We start from the raw sequence: 20,660 nt of genomic DNA, 5'->3' as shown, positions 1-20,660 counted from the left end.
GATCTCTAACTTGCAACTCTTCTGCCTAGCCTCTCATGTTGCTAGGATTACAGGCATGCACCACCATGCCCAGTCAATTCTTAAAATGCCAGGAGAACAGAATTCTTACCAGGGAAATTTGGAGAGGGGAAGGAGTATATATAGAACTATAAAGAGGTAGTATGAAGGAGTGTGGTGAGCCGTTTCTGTGTACTGTGGCCGCCATTACAAGATGGCGCTGGTTTCCGCTGTAGTCTGTGACAAACAACTCCTTATCAGAATGAGTTGGCAAGCTGTGACTTGGCACCCTATGAGAAAAATCCACGTGGCAGTTGTGCATTGGGGCTTTATCTGCTTTATTAAGGCTGGGGCACACGGGAGTAGTGAGAGAAACAAGCTAAAAGACATGTCAAAACAAAGGCCTGAATAAACTGCTGAAGGAAGAATCCTGTGTCGTGTTTCCTTTGCTGGCGAGGGGTCGAGGCAAAGGAGATCTTAGTATAGATAGAATAGTTCTGTATCTTAATTACTGTAGTTGTTATACAAATCTACATATTTAATAAAAGAACAGAAAGCTATATTTGCACATTATACCAAAGTCAGCTTCCTGGTTTTGATACTGTATAATAGTTCCATAAGAAGTAACCACTGGGGGGGCTGGGGACAGCTTGTCTTGTATGCTCAAGGCCATGGGTTCAGTCCCCAGCACCACCAAAAAAAAAAAATGAAGTAACCACTGGGGAAAACTGGGTTGAGAATACACTGGATCTCTGTGTAGTATCTTTGCAACTTCCTATGAATTCTACAATTTTAAAAATAAAAATTTTTAAAAACTATTGACTTTTTAAAAATGTAACTAAATACTGGAGCAAATACTGTCAAGTAATTTTAACTTGACTAAAAACTGAAACAGCAGAATCCTCAGGCTAAGCTGAGGAGAGTATGTTCTAACTTCAGGTAATTCATATGAGTTCTTATCACACACTATCTCAACATACTTTTAAATGACTCAAGTCACAGCAAAATGAATTATTACAATTTTTTTTTTTACATACCAAGTCCCTTAGTTTTATCTGTTAAAATGACTGGTTATTTGCACAAGCCAAGCTGGAAGTGAACCGGCATGACAGATAACTGGCCACTTCGGGTCAGAGGCCTATTCAAGGACTCATAAAAAAATTTTAATTTTGATACCCTTTATATCCTAGTATAGCAGTCCCTGGCTTACAGCTCCATTTTCCCTGACTACTATGATGATCTCCAGACTCTTAAGGTCCTGCCTCCAGACTGCCTATCAATCTCTTTAACCCTTCCTACACAAAGCTTAAAGACTAATCTCCCACCAAAACACCATTTTCATCATATTCTGTGTTACCCAGATGGCAGAACTTCTTAAACAGGAAAAAGATTAAAGAGACATATTTCAGTTTAATTTAAGAAGAAAAAAAAAAGCTTTAAAAATAAACACAAACCAATACTGGAAAGAGGTACTTCCTGAGGTAGTGAGTCCTGTTGATATATCTGAGCATATGGGAAGATGTGAGACCTGTCCCAACCATAGAATGCTCTGATTCTACATAGTTCCTCTAATAGTCATTCCTTCTTCACCTAGTATTCAAAGCCACCTCCTAAAATCTAGCTCCAAAAATAAAATTAAATCTAGCTCCAGACTTTTTTGGAGGGGAAGGGGGGTGAGGGGAGAATCAAACCCAGGGCCTTGCAAATACTAAGCAGGTATTCCACTACTATGATAACAACTGTAAGTCCCAGATTCTCTCCTGACTTCTATCAGTGGGGCTCCACTCAGGGACTTCTTATTCCCCAGGCATGACTTGCAAGTCCATTATTTTTCTTACATGGATGACTTTCCCCCTTCCTTCTTTCACCTTTCAAGACCCAGCACAAGTTTGAATCTTCAGAGAGATTTCCAATCCCTTGCTTACTCACTCATTCCTCTATCTATCGCACATGTTATTAACTTACTTTGCATGTCTATATGTCCTGATTATAAACTCTAGAACAAAACAGTACATAGTCTCCACTAGGAAATCACAAAGGATCAACCAGCCCATTCACATCTGGTCCCTCCAACACATGCTTCTTCCCGGGAAATCCACTGTTGCCCAATGCAACAATCATATATTCATCCCCTTACTGAGCCAAATATTAAAAGCAGTGTGGGATTGCATAAAAATGTACCTCAGGGAGGGAAGGGAAAGTGATGGGGAGTGATATCTGTCATATTATATTATGTGTATGTAGAAATACGTTACAAATAATAAAATCCCACATGTGAGTGAGCAAAAAAATTAAAATATACCTCAACTTCTTTGGATTATCACCCCTTAATTCCACCCACAAATGCCTATAAGCTGGAGGAAAAAAAAGTCATGATAGAACAGCAAGTTACTGATACTAGTATTTCAGAGCCACCTGCAAAATTGTGACCAACGGATTATAAAACCCTGCTCTACAGAAGCTATTCCTCATCATTCCATTACCAATTTAACATCACTGATTCTGTTTATAGTGTCTCTCCCTTTCCAAACAAGTTTCATTTAAATCTTATCCATCCAGTTCCCTATTCAGCAAAGGGTCCTTTTCTTCGAATCAGAGGCCTATTCAAGGACTCATAAAATACACTTAGATACCAAAAGAAAGCTCCAACTCTTTAGATACTGTTAAAATACATATGTATCAAAAGTGACTTCTAATGAGCATAAGACTTCTTTCAAATGTGATAAAAATGTTCTAGAATTAGATAACAATGATAGTATACAACCCTCTAAGATCTAAAAACTGAACTATACACTTTATAGGAGTGAATTTTATATACTTTATATACATACTTATATATATGTACTTTATATATATACTTATATATAGGAGTGAATTATATCTTGATTAAAAAAGCAAAGGAAGCTGGGCACAGTGCCACACGCCTGTAATCCTAGCAGCTCAGGAGACTGAGACAGAAGGATCTCGAGTTCAAAGCCAAGCTCAGCAAAAATGAGGTGCTAAGCAACTCAGTGAGACCCTGTCTCTAAATACAAAAATGGGCTTTGGATGTGATTCAGGGGTCAAGTGCCCCGAGCTCAATCCCCAGTATTAACAACAAAAAAAAAAAAAAAGGAAGATTCTCCACCCCTATGAACATTTCCATCTGGCACTAGGAAAAAACATGTATTAAATTTTGAGAGGGGCTGGGATTGTGGCTCAGTGGTAAAGTGCTCATCTAGCATGCATGAGGCACTGGGATCAATGCTCAGCACCACATAAATGTAAAATAAAGATATTGTGTTCACCTAAAACTAAAAAAAAAAAAAAAAATATTTAAAAAAAATTTTTGAGAAAAAAATCTTTTCTTACATTACTCCTTAGAAAACAATTATTGCTGAGAGCCACAGCCAGGTCGGAATGACGAATGGCATTTTTGCCAGAAGGGAGTGGTTGAGAGGTGATGCCAGCGAGCCATTGAGATGATGATGGTTATGTTAAGCTGTGTATTCAATTGTGTATTAGACCCCTGCTGTCCACCTGGGGGGGGGCACCAGCTACTTTGGAGTTCTCCAGGGGATTCCTGGAGAGTTCAAGTTGGTTGGGGAAGTGCTGGAGGAAGGATTTCCGATTGGTGTGTGGTGTTCCTGGAAGGCCAGAGTGGGTGGCGTTGGAGTTCGGATAATAAAGGAGTTCCTGTTTTGAACCTACAAGTGCCTCGTGGCGGCTCGGTTATTTTGTGCCCAGCCAGACTGCGGCAAATTATCTTAAACATTTTAGTACCTAACACAGACAAGGTACCATGTTAGGTACCACAAAGAAAAGTTACCAGGCTACCAAATAAGCTGCCCTGCTGGAGCCTGGAAAAGAGAGGACAATCCATTTAATTACCACTGTGAAGAGAACTAGGGAGAAAAGTATAAAGAAAAGAATGACCTAATCAAGATGAGTGATATGGAAGATGAGCAGTATCCCAATAAAAGAAAAAAGGACATTTAAGAGATACATAGTTGCCTCAGCCCATATAAGGCTTAACAACTAGTTTAAACAGATTAATATAAAAGAACAATATAACTCCAAGATCACAGGGATTTGGATGTCATGCAATTGATGACAGGCTCCCATTCACCACAGTAAACTCAGTTGGCCATTTTATTAGCTGTGAAGTAAAAAGACTCTGAGTTTTATATATGTGAATATTTTTATCACACTTAAAAACATCATCATGATGTTTTAGTGTATCCACAAATGAACATGAGTATTAGCCATGTAAAAATCAAGTTTCTAGATGTTCATTATGACTGCATAGAATGTGTATAAACCCAAAGACATACAAGGCTTAATTTTTTGACTCAAAAGTGTTATAAATAAATTATGACCAAATACTACTTCTAAAATAGTAACCTTGTAATTGTATTAGTCTCAAAAAAAAAAAAAAAAAAAAACACCTAAGGTTAGGGGTTAGGCAAACTACAGCCTATAAATCAAATCTGGCCCAACTCACTGGGCATGGTAGCACACTGCTATAATCCTAGCAGCTCAGCAGTCTGAGGCAGGAGAATAGCAAATTCACGACCAGTCTCAGCAACTTAGTGAGACCCTGTCTCAAAAAAAAAAAAAAAAATCAAAAGGCTTAGGGATGTAGCTCTGTGGTAAAGCACCTCTGGGTTAAATTCCCAGTACCCCCACCATCCAAAAATCTAGCCTACCTCCTGTATTTATAAATAAGTTTTGTTTTATTAAAACAAGACCATGCCCATCTGTTATATATTGTCCATAGCTGCTTTCCCAAGACAGAAGTAACACTTAATAGTGTTACTTGATTTGACTACCTGGCCCTTTACCAAAAAAAATTTGCCAATCATTATTCTAAACAAAAGCAATTGCTGGTAAATGACAATTTTCTTACACTTCCTTTAGCAACTAGGACTTTCCATAGATAAGCATTTATTTTATATACTAGTAAAAATGACTACAGTTAGGTCAAGCTTTTGCATTAATGCTCAAAACGACTGAAGTCAAGCCAGCAAAGGTGTTTATAATAATTCTCGTTTGCTGCCTAACAATTATTATAAAAGCTGATAGCTTAAAACATTTATTATCTCCCAGGTTTCTCTGTGGGCCAGGGATTTAGAGTTGGTTGGTTAATGTCATTTGAAACTTTAGACTAGAGTTGGAGGATCTACTTCTAAGGGACTTAACTCACATGACTGACAAAAGTTGTGCTGACTGCTGACAGAGACTTCAGCTCCTCTCTACAGGACCTCATACGTGTTCTCTGGCATAGCAGCCAGCCTTCCCCAGAGTGAATATTCCATGAGAAAAGTCAGGTAAATATGATCCCTTTTTATAACTTTGCCTCCAAAGTAGATCACATCACTTCCTCCACATTCCATTACAGAACTGAGTTACTAAGTCAAAGCAACACTGCTGAGGTTTGAGGTTAGGCTCCACTTTTTCAAGGGAGGCCATCAAAAAATCTAAAGGTAGCAACACTACTTCAGGGTTCCAAACATGATTAAAAAGCTTCAGCAACAAAGCAGAGTCTTATCTGATTTTTTTTTAAATCTGTGCTTAATCATTTTCATAATATATATTTTGTTTTACTAATGACAGAAAACAGGGTTTATCACCAATTGTTAACATTCTCCAAAGAAAAAAATTAGCCAACAAAAAAAGCAAAGCACTTCAGCTTTTTCTATCTGACGCAATGATGATGGGAGACAATTATAGTTTGGTTGTATTTCTCGACCCTACCCCCAACCCCTGGCAGAAAGACAAATTATGATGAATAGGACCATGATCATAAGTAACTAAAAAGCTGGACCAGGAAAACAAGTCTTTATGATTCAGAATCATATACAAGATTTTCACAGATATAAACAAAAATAACAAGCAAAGAGAAATTCAGATCTGCATTCAAAAGGGGAGCCGGGCAGTTTGAGGGAGAGAGTATGGATTATACCATGATTTGCATCAGAGATACTTCTAAAACAAGAAATATATGTATATTATTACCTGCAACAATTAAATATATTTTTTAAATGTTTTGGTCAGTAGACACAATGAAGACTTGGCCAAACACATCTGTTACAACTGTGGAATTTCAATATAGGCTATAAGAAGGGCTGGGGAACAGAACTTTTCCATAGAGGAAAATGAAGTAAGAGTCATTTTAATTTCCTCCTCAGAAAGCTCAAAATGTTCCTAAACTGGACATTAAACTGCTAAGGGGCTGGGGATACAGACCGGATACTTGCCTAGAATACAAAAGGGAAGATAAAAAGCACTGCTTTAAAACAAATTCGAATCCTTATACTGGGCTAGAAATTCATATCCACCTAGAACCTGTAAATGTGAACTTATTTAGAATGTGAACTTATTTAGAATGTGAACTTTAAATTAGAGTTTTTGCAGATGGTTATCAAGTTAAGATGAGGTCACACTAGATTAGGATGAAAGCCCTAACTCAATGACTGATGATGCTCTTAGAAGGAAAGGGAAATATGGACACAGAGATACACAAGAAAAACAGTATGGTATATGACAAAAAACAGAGATTGGAGTGCCTTTTCTCCAACTCCTGGTAACCCAAGAAGCAAGAACAGCACAGTGTGGAGGCACATGCCTGAAATCCCAGTGATTGGAGGTTTAGAGAGAAGAATCACCAAGTTCAAGATCACAAGACCCTATCTAAAAAAATAAAAAGGACTAGAAATGTAGCACAGTGGTAAAGTGCCCCTGGGTTCAATTCCCAATCTGCAAAAATATAAAAGAAGCCAGGAGAAAGGCATGGAGTAGATTCTTCCTGAACCCCAAGAAGGAACCAAGCCTGCCAAAACTATAATTTCATATATATTTTTTGGGGGGGGAGGTGGGGGGCAGTGCTGGGAGTTGAACCTAGGGCCTTGTGCATGCAAGGCAAGCACTCTACCAACTGAGCTACATTCCCAGCCCTCATATTTTTTTTTTAATATTTTACTTTTATAGTTGGACACAATACCTTTATTTATTTTTATGTGGTGCTGAGGATCGAACCCAGGGCCTCACACGCACAAGGCGAGTGCTCTACCTCTGAGCCATAACCCCAGTCCCTAATTTCATATTTTTTACCTCTACAACTATGGAAGAATAAGTTTCTATTGTTATAAGCCATCAGATTTGTAATAATTTTTATTCTGGCAGCCCTAGGAAACTAATATAGCCACCCCACTCATATTAAGAAATTTTAATAATTTCATTATTTTCAGTATTAGAGATATTTATCTTCAGCCTGAAACTGAAATATTCACCAAATAAGATTTATATATATATATATATATATATATATATTAGTTCTAGATAGACATGATACCTTTATTTAATTTATTTATTTTTATGTGGTGCTGGGTATGAAATCCAAGGCTTCACACATGCGAGGCGAGTGCTCTACCACTGAGCCACAACTCCAGCCCCCAAATAAGGTTTTTAGTTCACAAATTCAGAACAACTGGAAATGTCATCTCTATCAAAGATACTCCCCCTTTTGGGTACTGTCACAAGGATGAATTTGACTTAGACTCCAGTGGCCTATGTACTTTGCTATTTAGGGCACCAGAAGTGAAGTCCTCTTAAAGGCCAGTAAAGCACTGTCCATATTAGAGGCTCAATTCACCTTAGCTAATATCCAATGGCCTACAAAACTTACATCTTTGTTGAATTTCTCCTACTAGAACACAGGTCTAACATAGAACTACAGATTTCAATAAGTTTACCCTCAGTAGGGCACAGTGGTATATGCTTATTATCCTTGCTACTATGAAAACTAAAAGTAGGATATAAAGTTCAAGGGCAGTCAAGACAATTTACTGAGACCCAGTCTCAAAATAAAATAAAAAGACTGGGGATGTGGCTAATGGCAGAGCCCTTGCTTAGCATGTGCAAGGTCCTACGTCCAACCCTCTGTACTGCACCCAAAAAAAAAAAAAATTATCTTCCAGATTTAAAGTCTTCTTTTCAAACTTACAGTGTAACAATGACAATTTTTCTAACATTAATTACTGGTAAGGTGTGGATTAACTTACCATTTTACCTATTCAATTTTGAGTTGACAAAAACATGATTCATGTAAGCCGAGATATTTTTTTAAATGAGTTAATATAATTTTTTTATTTGTTCTTTTTAGTTGTACATGACAGTAGAATGTATTCTGACACACATACATGGGGTATAACTTCCCATTCTTGTGGTTGTACATGATGTAGAGTTATACTGGTCATGTATTCAATATGAACATAGGAAAGTTACGTCCGATTCATTCTACTGTCTTTCCTATGCCATCTCCCTTTGTCTAATCCAATGAATTTATATTCTTCCCTCTGTATATCAGAGAGAACATTTAGCCTTTGGTTTTTTGGAATTGGCTTATTTCACTTAGCCTGATAGTTTCCAGTTCCATCCATTTGCCAGCAAATGCCATAATTTTATTTTTCTTTATGCCCAGATATATTTATGTCAAACTCAAACCAGTACAAATATGCATAGATGATTTAACATACTAGTGTGAAAGTACAGGACAATTTCTAGGGTATTTTCAGAGTAATGAATATTATCAAGCTAAATGTTTCACATTATCCCAATATCATTACTATGAATTAAGAAAAGGTATCACAAGAAGAAAGATAAAACTTCTGTCACTTTTATACCCTTTAGAATTGTGCAATAACATTTCTGTGACTTAACTAATTCTTGAAACACCCAAGAGAAGTAGATTCAGACTGTCCAAAAAGACATTTCTTTGTAAGCATATCTTCTGATTAAAATATGCGCCTGTACAATTAATTATACAACTCAAATAAATATTATAAGTTACTGAATAATTAAGTAGCAAGCACTGACTACTGACCACAGAAAATTTCCTCCAAAGATGGCTTTTGCAGAACCTGGGGATGTAACCCAGTGGCAGGGTTGTTACCTAGCATATACAAGGTCCTGGATTGCATTCCCAGTGTGTGTGTGGGGCGGCGGGGGGGGGTGGGGGGGATACGACCAATCTTCTAAAAAGGCTTGCCTCTATATAAAAAAAAAAAATATTGACCTACCTTGCTTTCGAACATCTTCTACAGCAGCCACAAGCTCCTCCTTGAGAAACTGACTCTCCTTTGCAATTTTATCCCCCTTCTCCAAGAAATTCTCAGTTGCTTGTTCAACAGATGCAGCCAAAACGTGGGCCTTCTTAGAACGACCTCTCTTTTTATTAGAGGGTCCCTTACTGTTGGTGTTTACCAGAGTTGTAACCTAAAGGTTTCATTTTAAAAATTAATTAAATTGCAGTCATCTAAAATGAAAACAAAAGAAAGACTAACAACCTAAAAGATAGCATCAGTAAATTATTCATAAGGAAACATCACAGTAAGCATTAAATAACAACTCTTACCATATTTAAGATATAAAGCAATGATACTAAATTTAGGTTTCAAAATAACTTAGCTTCCTTAATGTGTAAGATAATATACAAATATAAATATAAATGTGTATGTGTGTGTGTGTGTGTGTGTGTGTGTGTGTGTGTAAAGAGGTACCAGTGATTGAACCCAGAGGCGCTTAACCACTGAGCCACATCCCCAGCAGCCCTTTTTTGTTTTATTTAGAGACAGCTGAGTTACTAAGTGCTTCACTAAGTTGCTGAGGCTGGCTTTAAACTTGTGATCCTCCTGCCTTAACCTCCCAAGTCGCTAGAAACAGAGGCTTGCACCACCATACCCAGCAATAAAAAATATTTTGACTTTACAAATTAGGAACTTGGGAACACAAAATATTGATTTAAATGGTATTATTTAAAAATAACTTTAACTTCTGAATCATTGTCTCTGCTTATTGGCTAGAGATCTGTTTAATCCTTCCTTGGAAAATAAAAAAACATAAGAAATGGCTAGTTAAAAGTCCAAATTCTTATTTTATGTATGTAAAATGTTCAGGTTGCAACAAGATTTCCACAGTTCTCAGCCATGCTCAGCGGTTCTTTGTGTAGGTTGTTTGACACTGTTGTACCAGCCTATAAAAGGAAAGGCCAAACTCACAGAAGGTTGTTCATTTAGAAGAAGAAAGTGTTAATGACGTACAACTTCCTGAATTTGTGTTTTCTCACAAAAGCCTTATAAGTTCAGTATTTCTAGTTACCCTACCAAGATAATGTGATTATGTTTGATCTCCAATTTTGGTGTTTTTTCAACAAAGTTTTGTTTGTAAGCAAAACAAAAAAAAAAAAAAAGAAAGAAAGAAAAAGAAATAAGTTAAGATATCTCTCTTCTATGTCACCATGAAGTTCTATAAAGATTAACAATATGAGGGCTGGGAATATAGCTCATTTCGAAGATTGCTTGCCTAACATGCAAAGACCCTGGGTTCAATCCCCAGCATCACAAATAAATAAATAAATAAATAAGTTGACAATGAGTTTCACCAGAAAGCCACATTTTGTCATTGTTTCAATCTTTACAAAACATTTTTAAGATAATTTGCTTCTGAAGTCTTTGTTCAGTTTATTCTCACAAATCTTAGCAATTAATTTGTAAAGAAAAGAGTGACTACCCATTGAAGCCTACTGTGATGATGCTTTAAGTCCCAGAATACTAATCAGTATTAATATGTATAATACCTTATGATCCGTAGGTTGAAATGATTAAGGATTTGTTATAGTGTAAATCTGCCAAACAAAAGACGTACTGACAGCTATAGTACATGGGGTCCAGAGAATAAATATTCCACTCTTACCATACACTCCTATATATAGATATATAAAATACTAGTTTACATCTGTAAGTTGGAATAGAATTTTTTTAAAAGATTGTCAAATGCTACTCACTTGATATATCTCATTCTGTCTCACACATACATGTAAACTATACCAAAATACTAAAAGTGCATAGCTAATTACTGACAACTGATAATGCCATCACATTATGATACATGTATTTGTAACAGAATACCCAAAACTATGCCCTCAAATTCAATTACCTGCTAATTAATCCTACACAATGAAAGGGCATTAAGCTGGGGGCTAGGGTTATGGTTCAGTGGTAGTACACTCACTCGTCTGGTATGTGTGAGGCACTGAGTTCAATCCTCAGCATCACATAAAGATAGATAGATAGATAAAATAAAGGTATTGTGTCCATCTACAACTAAAAAAAAAAATTAAAAAAAAAGAAAAGAAAGGGCATTAAGCTGAGTAAGGAACCTTAACAAGGATCCATATCACAACTTCCTTGAGTTTCCCCTTTAAGGAAGGGTGAAGTTCTCTGCAAAGTGCCAATATCTAAAATTCTTCTCTATATACCAACAGCCTCCACTATTAGCAATACGACCGACTCAAGAAAATTGTAGCAATGTGTTGTAACGAATTAAATAAACCTTGGTATCAATATTCAATTATTAAATGAGCCAAATCATATAAGAACTATCACACTAAATTCAACCAATCATATTAAGACTTTGAAAGAAATAACCTTGGTCTACTCAAACCTACTGCTATAGAACCATGCTACAACTATGTATTTGTGTTTTCAGATTCTTACCTGTGTAACAAGAGGCTCCAATAGTCTTTCAACTGCCAAAGTCCTGATCTCTAGACTTTTGGGGTCCCATTTGAAGTTTATGTTGCCTGTGTGAACAGCAGTCATTTCTAAGAGAGAAATCAAAGGCCAAAGTCAGGCATATAACAAATATTCTCCAATTTAAAGACTTTTATATAAGAAAAGCTATATATATATATATATATATATATATGGTAAAATAATTATAACTAGCATGCACATGAGACCCAGTAACTTTTACAACCTCTTAACAATTTCGAGTTTACAAACATTAAGGGTACAACAAGTACTCTCAAACACATAGAACTTTTCCCTTCGGGCTGCTCTGTTACCTAGACATTTCTATTTCCAGTTTTCCACCCTACCTTTAGAAGCAAGATAAAAAGCTAACATGAATAACAGCTATTTTTTTTTTTTTTTAATTTTCCTTGGGCTGGGAATGTAGCTCAGTGGTAAAAAACTTGCCTAACTGCACAAGGCCCAGGTCGATCCCTAACCCAAAAAAAAAAAAAAAAAAAATTCTTCTTAAAACAAAAAAAAACTAATACAAAAAATTCTAATTTTTCTTACTCCACAACAGTTATACTGCAATATTAGTTAAATAGGTATGCATGTGCCCACAGTCCCAACTACTTGGGAAGCTAAGGATTGCTTGAGCCCAGGAGTTTAAGACCAGACTGGGGAAGATATCAAAAAATTAAAAAGAACAAGAATAATGAGTGCAACTACTTATAACTGAGAAACTGATGTGACTCCATTTTTGAAAATAAATAAATAATACCAGCTTCTACCTCGAGGCCTGTCCTAAGGAAGGGGGCATGACCCTTGTCCTGGGAAAAACCTACAAAGCACTCCTAAGTACATACTCATCGTGCTGAATTGTTTGTCTGCAAATAACAGGAGAGATCTGTGGCGCCAGGTGTCCCTGACTCGGTTAGGCTAGGTGAGGACCCATAGTAACCCCCTAACAACCACCAATCAACTTGAGACAAGGAAAATACCTGGGATGCCAGATGACCCCTAGTAGTTTATGGTGGTTAATAACATGTTGAGAAACCATGCAGTTTAGCATGTATACCCCTTGTGGCCTAAACCAATCAATTCAAAGGAATCCCCTTCTTGTACTAACCAATCACCCCTACCCAACTTGTTCCTGCCAGTGAATGAGCTAATCAACATTAAGATTTGTTGTTTTGATTTTCCCGAGGTATGGAATGATTTGCTGTGTGATGTTGTGACGCATAGAGTATCCCCCCAAAACCTATAAAATCTCACTGAACAAAGGACCAGGACTCACTCCCTGGGACCACTGCATCGGTAACAGCTGTGAGTCCAGGCTCGAGCTTGCAATAAAAACTCTTGTGTGATTGCATCGGGTTCGGCTCCTGGAGGTCTACTGGGGTCCCATGAATCTGGCATTACAAAACCAAGTACATAAATACCCTTAGGATCACAGGTTATGGATCCTCAAAAGAAAAAAAAGCAGCTGGGTATTGAGGTGCACGCACACCTATAATCCCTGCAACCTGGAAGGCTGAGGCAGGAAGATCACAAATTCAAGGCCAGCCTAAGCAACTAGGTCTTTTAAAAAATGAAGTTTAAAGGGCTAGAGATATAGCTTAGTGGGAGAGTACTCCACACACACATTCAACCCCCCAATACCATAAATCAAATCAACTTAAATTTTCCAGTAGCCATATTTAAAAAGATTTTTAAAAAACTGGATGAAATACATTTTAATATATATTTAGCCTAACATATACAATGTTATCATTCTAAGATATAATTAATATTTTCAAATTAGAGATACTTTACCTAAGCTGTAAGTATTCAAAATATGGTATCTATTTTATACTTAGAGCAAATCTCAACTTAGACATGCCACAATTCAAGTATTCAGTCGCCCTTGCTACCTGACTATTATTAGACAGTGCAATACAGACCCTTTTTCAGACTCTTTCGAATTTGAATTTAAGTAATATAACTGAAATTTAAGTAATATAACTGAAAAGGTTACAAAGGAAAAACATGTTAAGCTAGGTAAAGCAACTTGGGAGGCTGAAGAAGGAAGATTTCAAGTTTGAAGCCAGCCTCTGCAACTTAGCAAGGCCCTAAGCAACTTGGCAAAAGCATCTCAAAATAAAAAATAAAAAGGGCTAAGGATACCATTCAGTAGTTAAGTACTCTTGGTTCATTCCCAGTTTAAAAAAAAAAAAAAGATCAGGAGGAAGGAAGGTAGATAGGTAGAAAACATATTGAAATGTACTTAAAAACTATTTTACAAACAATGTGTGATACAGTAATATATGTTTCTATATTAACACATTAAATAAGATTTGACGAGGATCTGACAAGAGGTCTCTGATAACTACTATGAAGTATAAAGAAAATGAACATTTGAGAAACTAGCCTCTACCTCAGAGCAAAGCCTGTCCAAGGAAGGGGGCGTGACCCTTGTCCACAGAGCACTCCCAGGCACATACCCACCCGATGAGTTGTTTATCTACAAATAACAGGAGAGATCTGAGGAGCCAGTTGTCCCAGACTCAGTCAGGCTCGGTGAGGACCCATAGCAACCCCCTAACAACCACCAATCAGCATGAGACAGGGAAAATAGCTGGGATGCCAGGTGGCCCTCCCAGTAGTTTATGGTGGTTGATAACATGCTGGGAAACCATGTAGTTCAGCACATACACACCTCATGGTTTAAACCAATCAGTTCAAATGACTATCCCTCTTGTACTAACCAATCACCCTTACCCAACTTGTTCCCACCAGTGAATGTGCTAATCATGTTTTAGAGTTGTTTTATGATTTTCCCACGTTGTGTGATGATTTGCTAAGAGATGCTATGATGTATGTGAAGTCCCTGCCTTTCCCAAAGAGTGTATAAAACTGCTGCAAACCCTGGGCTCAGGGTGCGTGCGGAGGACCGAGCTAGCTCACAATAAACACCTCTTTGCTGCTTACATTGATCTTGGTCTCTGATGGTCTTTTGGGGGTCCCAAATTCAAGCAGAACCCATTGTTTTCAAGATATTGTCTTACTGTTATTGCAAATATGAAAAGCACTGATATTCCCGACAAAATTATTAGTACAGCTAAAAACTCTAGTTTGTTGCCTACGTTAATAGTGGAAGGTTAATTATAACAAATTAAAAAAATAAAATAGAAGGAAATGCTAAATTCCTGTTAGAAGAAACTGAAAACAAAAATAAAAATTTTTCAGTCCCAATTGAAAAAATTAATCAACTCTAAATTAAGAAAGCTTAATATGAATTTTAAATTTATAGGAAGTACAGGGGATACAGAAGCATGTTAAGCAACACCATGAGAAAGTAGACAGATCTAAAAGAGTGCATTTCACAAGAATCATACACCTTCAAAATGTCAACATAAGGGAAGGGATAAGTGAAGGGAAAGCGAGGAGATAGGCGAGCAAGAAATGAAAGGCAGAGATCAGGTAGATATATACATGAGAGTTTATTTGTTAGAGTTGACAAAGGCCATCTCTCCATAGATGGAGAGAGGCAACACAGGCTTGGGGTTTGAGACTTTTATGGGGGAGGCTCAAGGATTAGAGCTGGGTTGGTCCTAACACAAGCAGTTAAGGGTAGGGTTGGTATGAGGGAGTTGTGTAGTGCCCTTGGGCGGGAAAGAATGCTGGGAATGCAGGTGGTGAAATGTTGGGTTATGAGGGAGTGGTGAGACTTTCTCAGTGAGGTCCTTGGGCAGGAAAGCAAAATTTTTCTTAAAATGGCAGCTATCACTTAAGATGGCTGTCCAGATGACCTTACAGTGAAAAGCCTATTCTAGACTACTAGACACAAGAGATAAATGAATCTAAAGCAATACATGAACCTCGATTAAACCCTGAATTGAAACAATTCTATAATATTTGTAGGAACTGGTAAATCTAAGGGTTTTTTTGTTTGTTTGTTTGTTTGTTTTTTAAAGAGAGAGTGAGAGAGAGGGGGGACAGAGAGAGAGAGAGAATTTTAACATTTATTTATTTTTTCTTACTTCTCGGCGGACACAACATCTCTGTTTGTATGTGGTGCTGAGGATCGAACCCGGGCCGCACGCACGCTAGGCGAGCGCGCTACCGCTTGAGCCACATCCCCAGCCCCTCTAAGTTTTATTAGATATTTTATATTATAGAATTATACAGATTTCTAGGCATAATAATGGAATTCTGGCTAAACAGAAAAAAATGACTATTTTTAAGAAATGCATTCTGAAATATTTAGAAGTGAAATTTCAAAATGTCTGCAATATTATTCAATAAAAGTAAAAATGAATACATAAAGACAGATGAAGAAATATAAGGCCAAGCACAGTGTAGTATGTGCCTGTAGACCCCATGTACTTGAGGTCTACAGGCACATACTACACTATGAGGTTAAGTTGGGAGGATCACTTGAGCCAGAAGTGTTCAAGATTGGTCTGGGCAACATAGCAAGACCAAGGACGGAAGGAAAGAAGGATGGAAGGAAGGGAGGGAGGGAGGGAGGAAGGAAGGAAGGGAGGGAGGGAGGAAGGGAGGGAGGGAGGAAGGGAGGGAGGAAGGGAGGGAGGGGGAAGGAAGGAAGGGAAAGAAGGAAGGGAAGAAAGGAAGGGAGGGAGGGAAGGGAGGGAAGGGAGGGAAGGAAGGAAAGGAAGGAAAGGAAGGAAGGGAAGGAAAGGAAGGGAAGGGAGGGAGGGAGGGAAGAAGGGAGGAAGGAAGGAAAGGAAGAAAAGGAAGGAAGGGAAGGAAGGGAAGGAAGGAAGGAAGGAAGGAAGGAAGGAAGGAAGGAAGGGAAGGAAGGAAGGAAGGAAGGAAGGAAGGAAGGAAGGAAGGAAGGAAGGAAGGAAGGAAGGAATCATATATAGCTATACCTGCTGAATCTAGGTAAAAGACATTTGGGTGTATGTTCATAGAATTTTTCTTTTACTTCTTTGTATATACAAATTTTCTAATTTATAAAACAGGGGAGACAATGCAGAAGTTTACAGAAAATATTCAAAATTCAAACTACTGAATATAAAAAGTGATTTCCAAATAATCTGAAACAGTGCATGGTAGTACACACCTGTAATCCCAGGACTTGAAAAACTGAGACAGGACTGCAAATCTAAGGCCAGCCTCAGCAATTTGAAAAATTGCTGTCTCAAAATTTTAAAAAGAGGAAAAAAAAAAAAGAGGGGAGAGTGGGGAAGGCTGGAGATGTAGCTTAATGGTAAATTACTTGCCTAGTATCTGCAAGGCCCTGAGTTGGATTTCCAGTTGTAAGGTCCTTGCTTAACATCTGGATGGCACTTAAGCCACCATTTTAAGAAAAATTTACCGATTTCCCCACCCAAGGCCCTTTCTGAGAAGGCTCACTACTCCCTCATACCAACCCCACCCTTAATCACTTGCTTTAGGACCCGCCCAGCTCTTATCCCAGAGCCTGCCCCCAAAAAAGTCATGGAACCCAAGCCTGTATTGCCTCTCTCCATCTATGGAGAGATGGCCTTTATTTGTCATCTCTGACAAATAAACTCTCATGTGTATCTCTGCCTGGTCTCTGTCTTTCATTTCTCGCTCACCCATCTCCAGGTTCCTCACTTTCTTTTCACCAGTACTGGGAGAAAACAGGAAGGCAGGGTGGGAGAGAACGGGAAGGAAAAAGGAATCAAAGGAATCGTAGAACCACAGAAATGGAAGTGCCAATCTAGATGTGTTTGTCTAATCTCGTAACACAAAATGTCAGTTTCCAGAGAATTTATTTCACTGATGTGGGCAAATTTGTCCTCTATACTCATATTATGTCAGGCCTATACTTTGTTCTTTAAAGGTTATTTGTCCATTAAACTGATCAACCCATGTCAGTAAACCTTAGGAAATGGAATGCTCTAGATTGCTAAAGGGCTACAGGCAGCTCAATAAATGTCATCAAATGTCACAGATAAGACATTTCAGAAGAAATTATTTGCCTCATGGATCCTGCATTTCTAAGCATATCAGATACTACTTCAACACAAATAAGACAGTGAACATTTCAGGATTGTAGAGGGAGGGAGCCAAGAGGTAGCAATAAGTAAAGCTAGCTCCAAGTGAACATTTAGGTTACATTTGTATTTAATTAAGCAAGAACAACATACCACAATTCACTTTCCCAAAGAAACACACTCTCCTATTTTTTCTGAAATAAAAGACTTCTGGGTCTTCTGTTCTCCTAATTTTGATACTTTAGAATACAAAATATTAGGGGTAGGGGTGTGCTTGGGACTGAACCCAAGGCGGTGCACATGACAGGAACATGTTCTACTACTGAGATATACCCCCAGCCTCATTGACTTCTTAACTTAAAAAGTGGGGAATTGATCTCATGAAAAATCAAAGGGAGATCAGTAGAATAGAGGAGGAAAGGGACCAGGGGGTGGGAAGAGGTGAGAGAGGGGAGAAGCACTAGTGAGTGATAGTAGCCAAATTATATTGTCATATTGTGTACATGCATGAATATATAACAACAAATCTCACTATTATGTAGAACTACAATGCACCAATAAAATATATATATATATATATATACATATATATATATATGGGGGCGGGGGGCATGCAGAATATAGACACAATAATAAACTGCAAATGACACCTGGCCTTTCCAGGTGAGTGTATTTTGAGGGGAATGGGTGACACTGAGAGAGGCCAAGCCTGCCAAATCAGTAAGTCTGTGCCTTGTTGCCCATCCACTCTAGGCAATTTTGTTATCTGGAAGATCCAGGATTACCAGATCATCTGGTTTTCTGAGAAGCCAGAAATGTAGATATTTACATGAAATCTCCTAATGTTCATGTCAGCAACAATTCCCCCCACACACCAAAAAAAATTTTTTTTTAGTAATGTGGATTGCATTCAGGAGCACTCAACCATTAAGTCACATCCCCAACCCTATTCTGTATTTTATTTAGAGACAAGGTCTCAATGAGTTGCTTAGCACCTCACTTTTGCTGAGGCTAGCTTTGACCTCGAGATCCTCCTGCCTTGGCCTCCCCAACTGCTGGAATTACAGGTGTGCACCACTGCACCTGGCTGCCAAAATTTTACCACTGTGACAAACATGTTTGGGTATTATGATTGGTCACCACTCTGCGATCTCTGAATAAGATTCTCTCCCAAAGTCTCTTCTAGTTCAGAACTCCACATCCTCTTAACTAATGTCTCTGAGAAGGTCTTCCTCTTCCTCCATAAAAATTCACCAAGCCCTTACTAAAGGGATTGGAACAAAGTACTCCATCTCTCACATTGAGAAACCTGAAATATACTGACACTTGAAAATTAAAAACTCATTCGGTGTGTTTTCAAGACTTTCAATAACCATGATAGAAGTAGACTACATCTTTAATCAAAAGCCCTGCCAAGAATGACACTAAACATTATTAAACTATACAACAGAGCCAAGTTATGCTTTTGATGACCCCAATCCTTAAAAGATTTCCAAAAACAAAAGCAGAGAGCTTAAATATAAAGAGAATGTGTTCTACAACAACACAAGCTTATTGGTACCAGTTTTGTCACTTACTTGGGGAAGCCATTTCACCTTTCTGGATGTTAGTTTTCTCATCTATAAGAAGATGAACTGTATATTCCTTCTAGCACTGACATTTCATATCTTAATAGCTTTTGAATTGTTTTATTAAATCAAATTAATTTTCTCAGGCTTAGCATGTAGTCTATCTATATTTTAAGTTTAAGGATAATAACTATGCTTATACTTCTTCATATTCCTTAAATTGCTGGCAAGGTACTTGACGTAAAGCAGTTTTTAGCTGAACTGAATTTACGCAACCAGAAGTGAAAATATTTACAAGCCTACCAAGAAATAGTTCCTGCTTTAATCTTTGTCATATCTTCTGGTTTTCCACAATTAATGGCATTGTTTAGAGTAGCTGAGCAAATAATTTTTAAAACTCTGGCAGTTTCTAGTTTTCCAATTAACTTACAGAGTACTCCTTTGCAAGATCTATTACAAAACCTACAAGAGCTAGCCAACCTTAATTAATGACAGCAACTTTAAGTTTTTCCATGAGAGATTATGCTTAGTGGAACTAAATAAAAAGTTAAACTGTAGTTATTCAGTCTTCATTACCTTAAAAATAGCAATTCTGGCTATAAAGTAAAATATACATTCACTATAAATTCAGAAAGGTGCAGAGATGCAGTCCTTTGGCTAGCAATCTGTAAAATAGAAAGGGAGAGGAGAAACAACAAGGAGAAAGTAAAGGCATAGTTCCATCAGAAACAAGAAAGCTGATTGTTGGCAAACTGCCTCATTTGTGCAAAAGAGCTACATACCTTCTCAAAAGACATTACAAGTTCATTTACAACAGAATGGCCACATCATTCTTAAAATCTATCTACTCCAAAGCTTTAGTCCATATTTACAATGCTGTTCAATGCCAATTTTTTTTTAACAGCAAGGTTAAGTAAATGAAGTGTCAGAATAGTTCATTTAAATGCAAATCAGGAAATTTAGAAATTAAAAGTACCCAAAGCAAAGTTAACTGTCATAATGTAAAAGATACAGTGTTGCGGATTACTTAGTGCTGTCATAGGTATGCCAAGTTTCATGTTCACTAAGTAGGGTTAAGACTAATATTGAAACCTCAACTCTCAAATCTCCTGGTAACTGGGGGCAGAGGTTAACCCTTATAATTAAGGAGGGGAGGGGGGGGTCCTGACTTTATGACTAAATTTCCAATCCCCAATCTATCATATTCCTCTTCTAAACTACAAACCAGTTGGAACTGAGGGGAGGGATAAGAAAATAATTGATATAAAAATGAAGATGGTCCACATAAACAAAGAGAAAACTTTTTTCCCATAATTATGGTCTCTATTTCTAATCACAATTACAATATCACCATACAAAAAATATTCTTAAGACTTGGTCAAGGGGCTGGGGATGTGGCTCAAGCGGTAGCGCACTCGCCTGGCATGCGTGCAGCCCGGGTTCAATCCTCAGCACCACATACAAACAAGGATGTTGTATCCACCGAAAACTAAAAAAAATAAATATTAAAAAAAAAAAAAAGACTTGGTCAACCATGAAAGCCAAATACAATCACAGTAAAGTTTCCCACC

At 37.6% G+C, this 20,660-nt stretch overlaps 1 protein-coding gene and 1 pseudogene across 4 annotated transcripts in view; one reads left to right on the top strand and one right to left on the bottom strand.

Moving 5' to 3' along the window:
* The window catches only part of Ctnna1 (catenin alpha 1), a 184,932-nt gene that overhangs the window by 147,804 nt on the left and 16,468 nt on the right, over positions 1-20,660 (bottom strand). For 3 of the 4 annotated variants that reach the window (XM_077800731.1, XM_077800740.1, XM_077800734.1), the window contains exons 2-3: positions 11,532-11,638; positions 9,057-9,252 (exon numbers count right to left, since the gene is read on the bottom strand). In XM_077800731.1, the coding sequence (XP_077656857.1) occupies positions 9,057-9,252; positions 11,532-11,636 (301 nt within the window). In that variant the 5' untranslated portion in view covers positions 11,637-11,638. Of the gene's footprint in view, positions 1-9,056; positions 9,253-11,531; positions 11,639-19,665; positions 19,686-20,660 lie in introns of those variants that run through there. The other variant, XM_077800738.1, reaches the window with a different exon arrangement.
* Positions 9,914-10,068, top strand: LOC144255396 (small ribosomal subunit protein eS27 pseudogene; annotated as a pseudogene).

The sequence above is a fragment of the Urocitellus parryii genome, chromosome 1 (assembly GCF_045843805.1).
Source record: "Urocitellus parryii isolate mUroPar1 chromosome 1, mUroPar1.hap1, whole genome shotgun sequence".
Classification (NCBI taxonomy): Eukaryota; Metazoa; Chordata; class Mammalia; order Rodentia; family Sciuridae; genus Urocitellus; species Urocitellus parryii.
The sequence above is the reverse complement of the archived record's forward strand: the minus strand, read 5'-3'. Positions and strand labels throughout refer to the sequence as shown.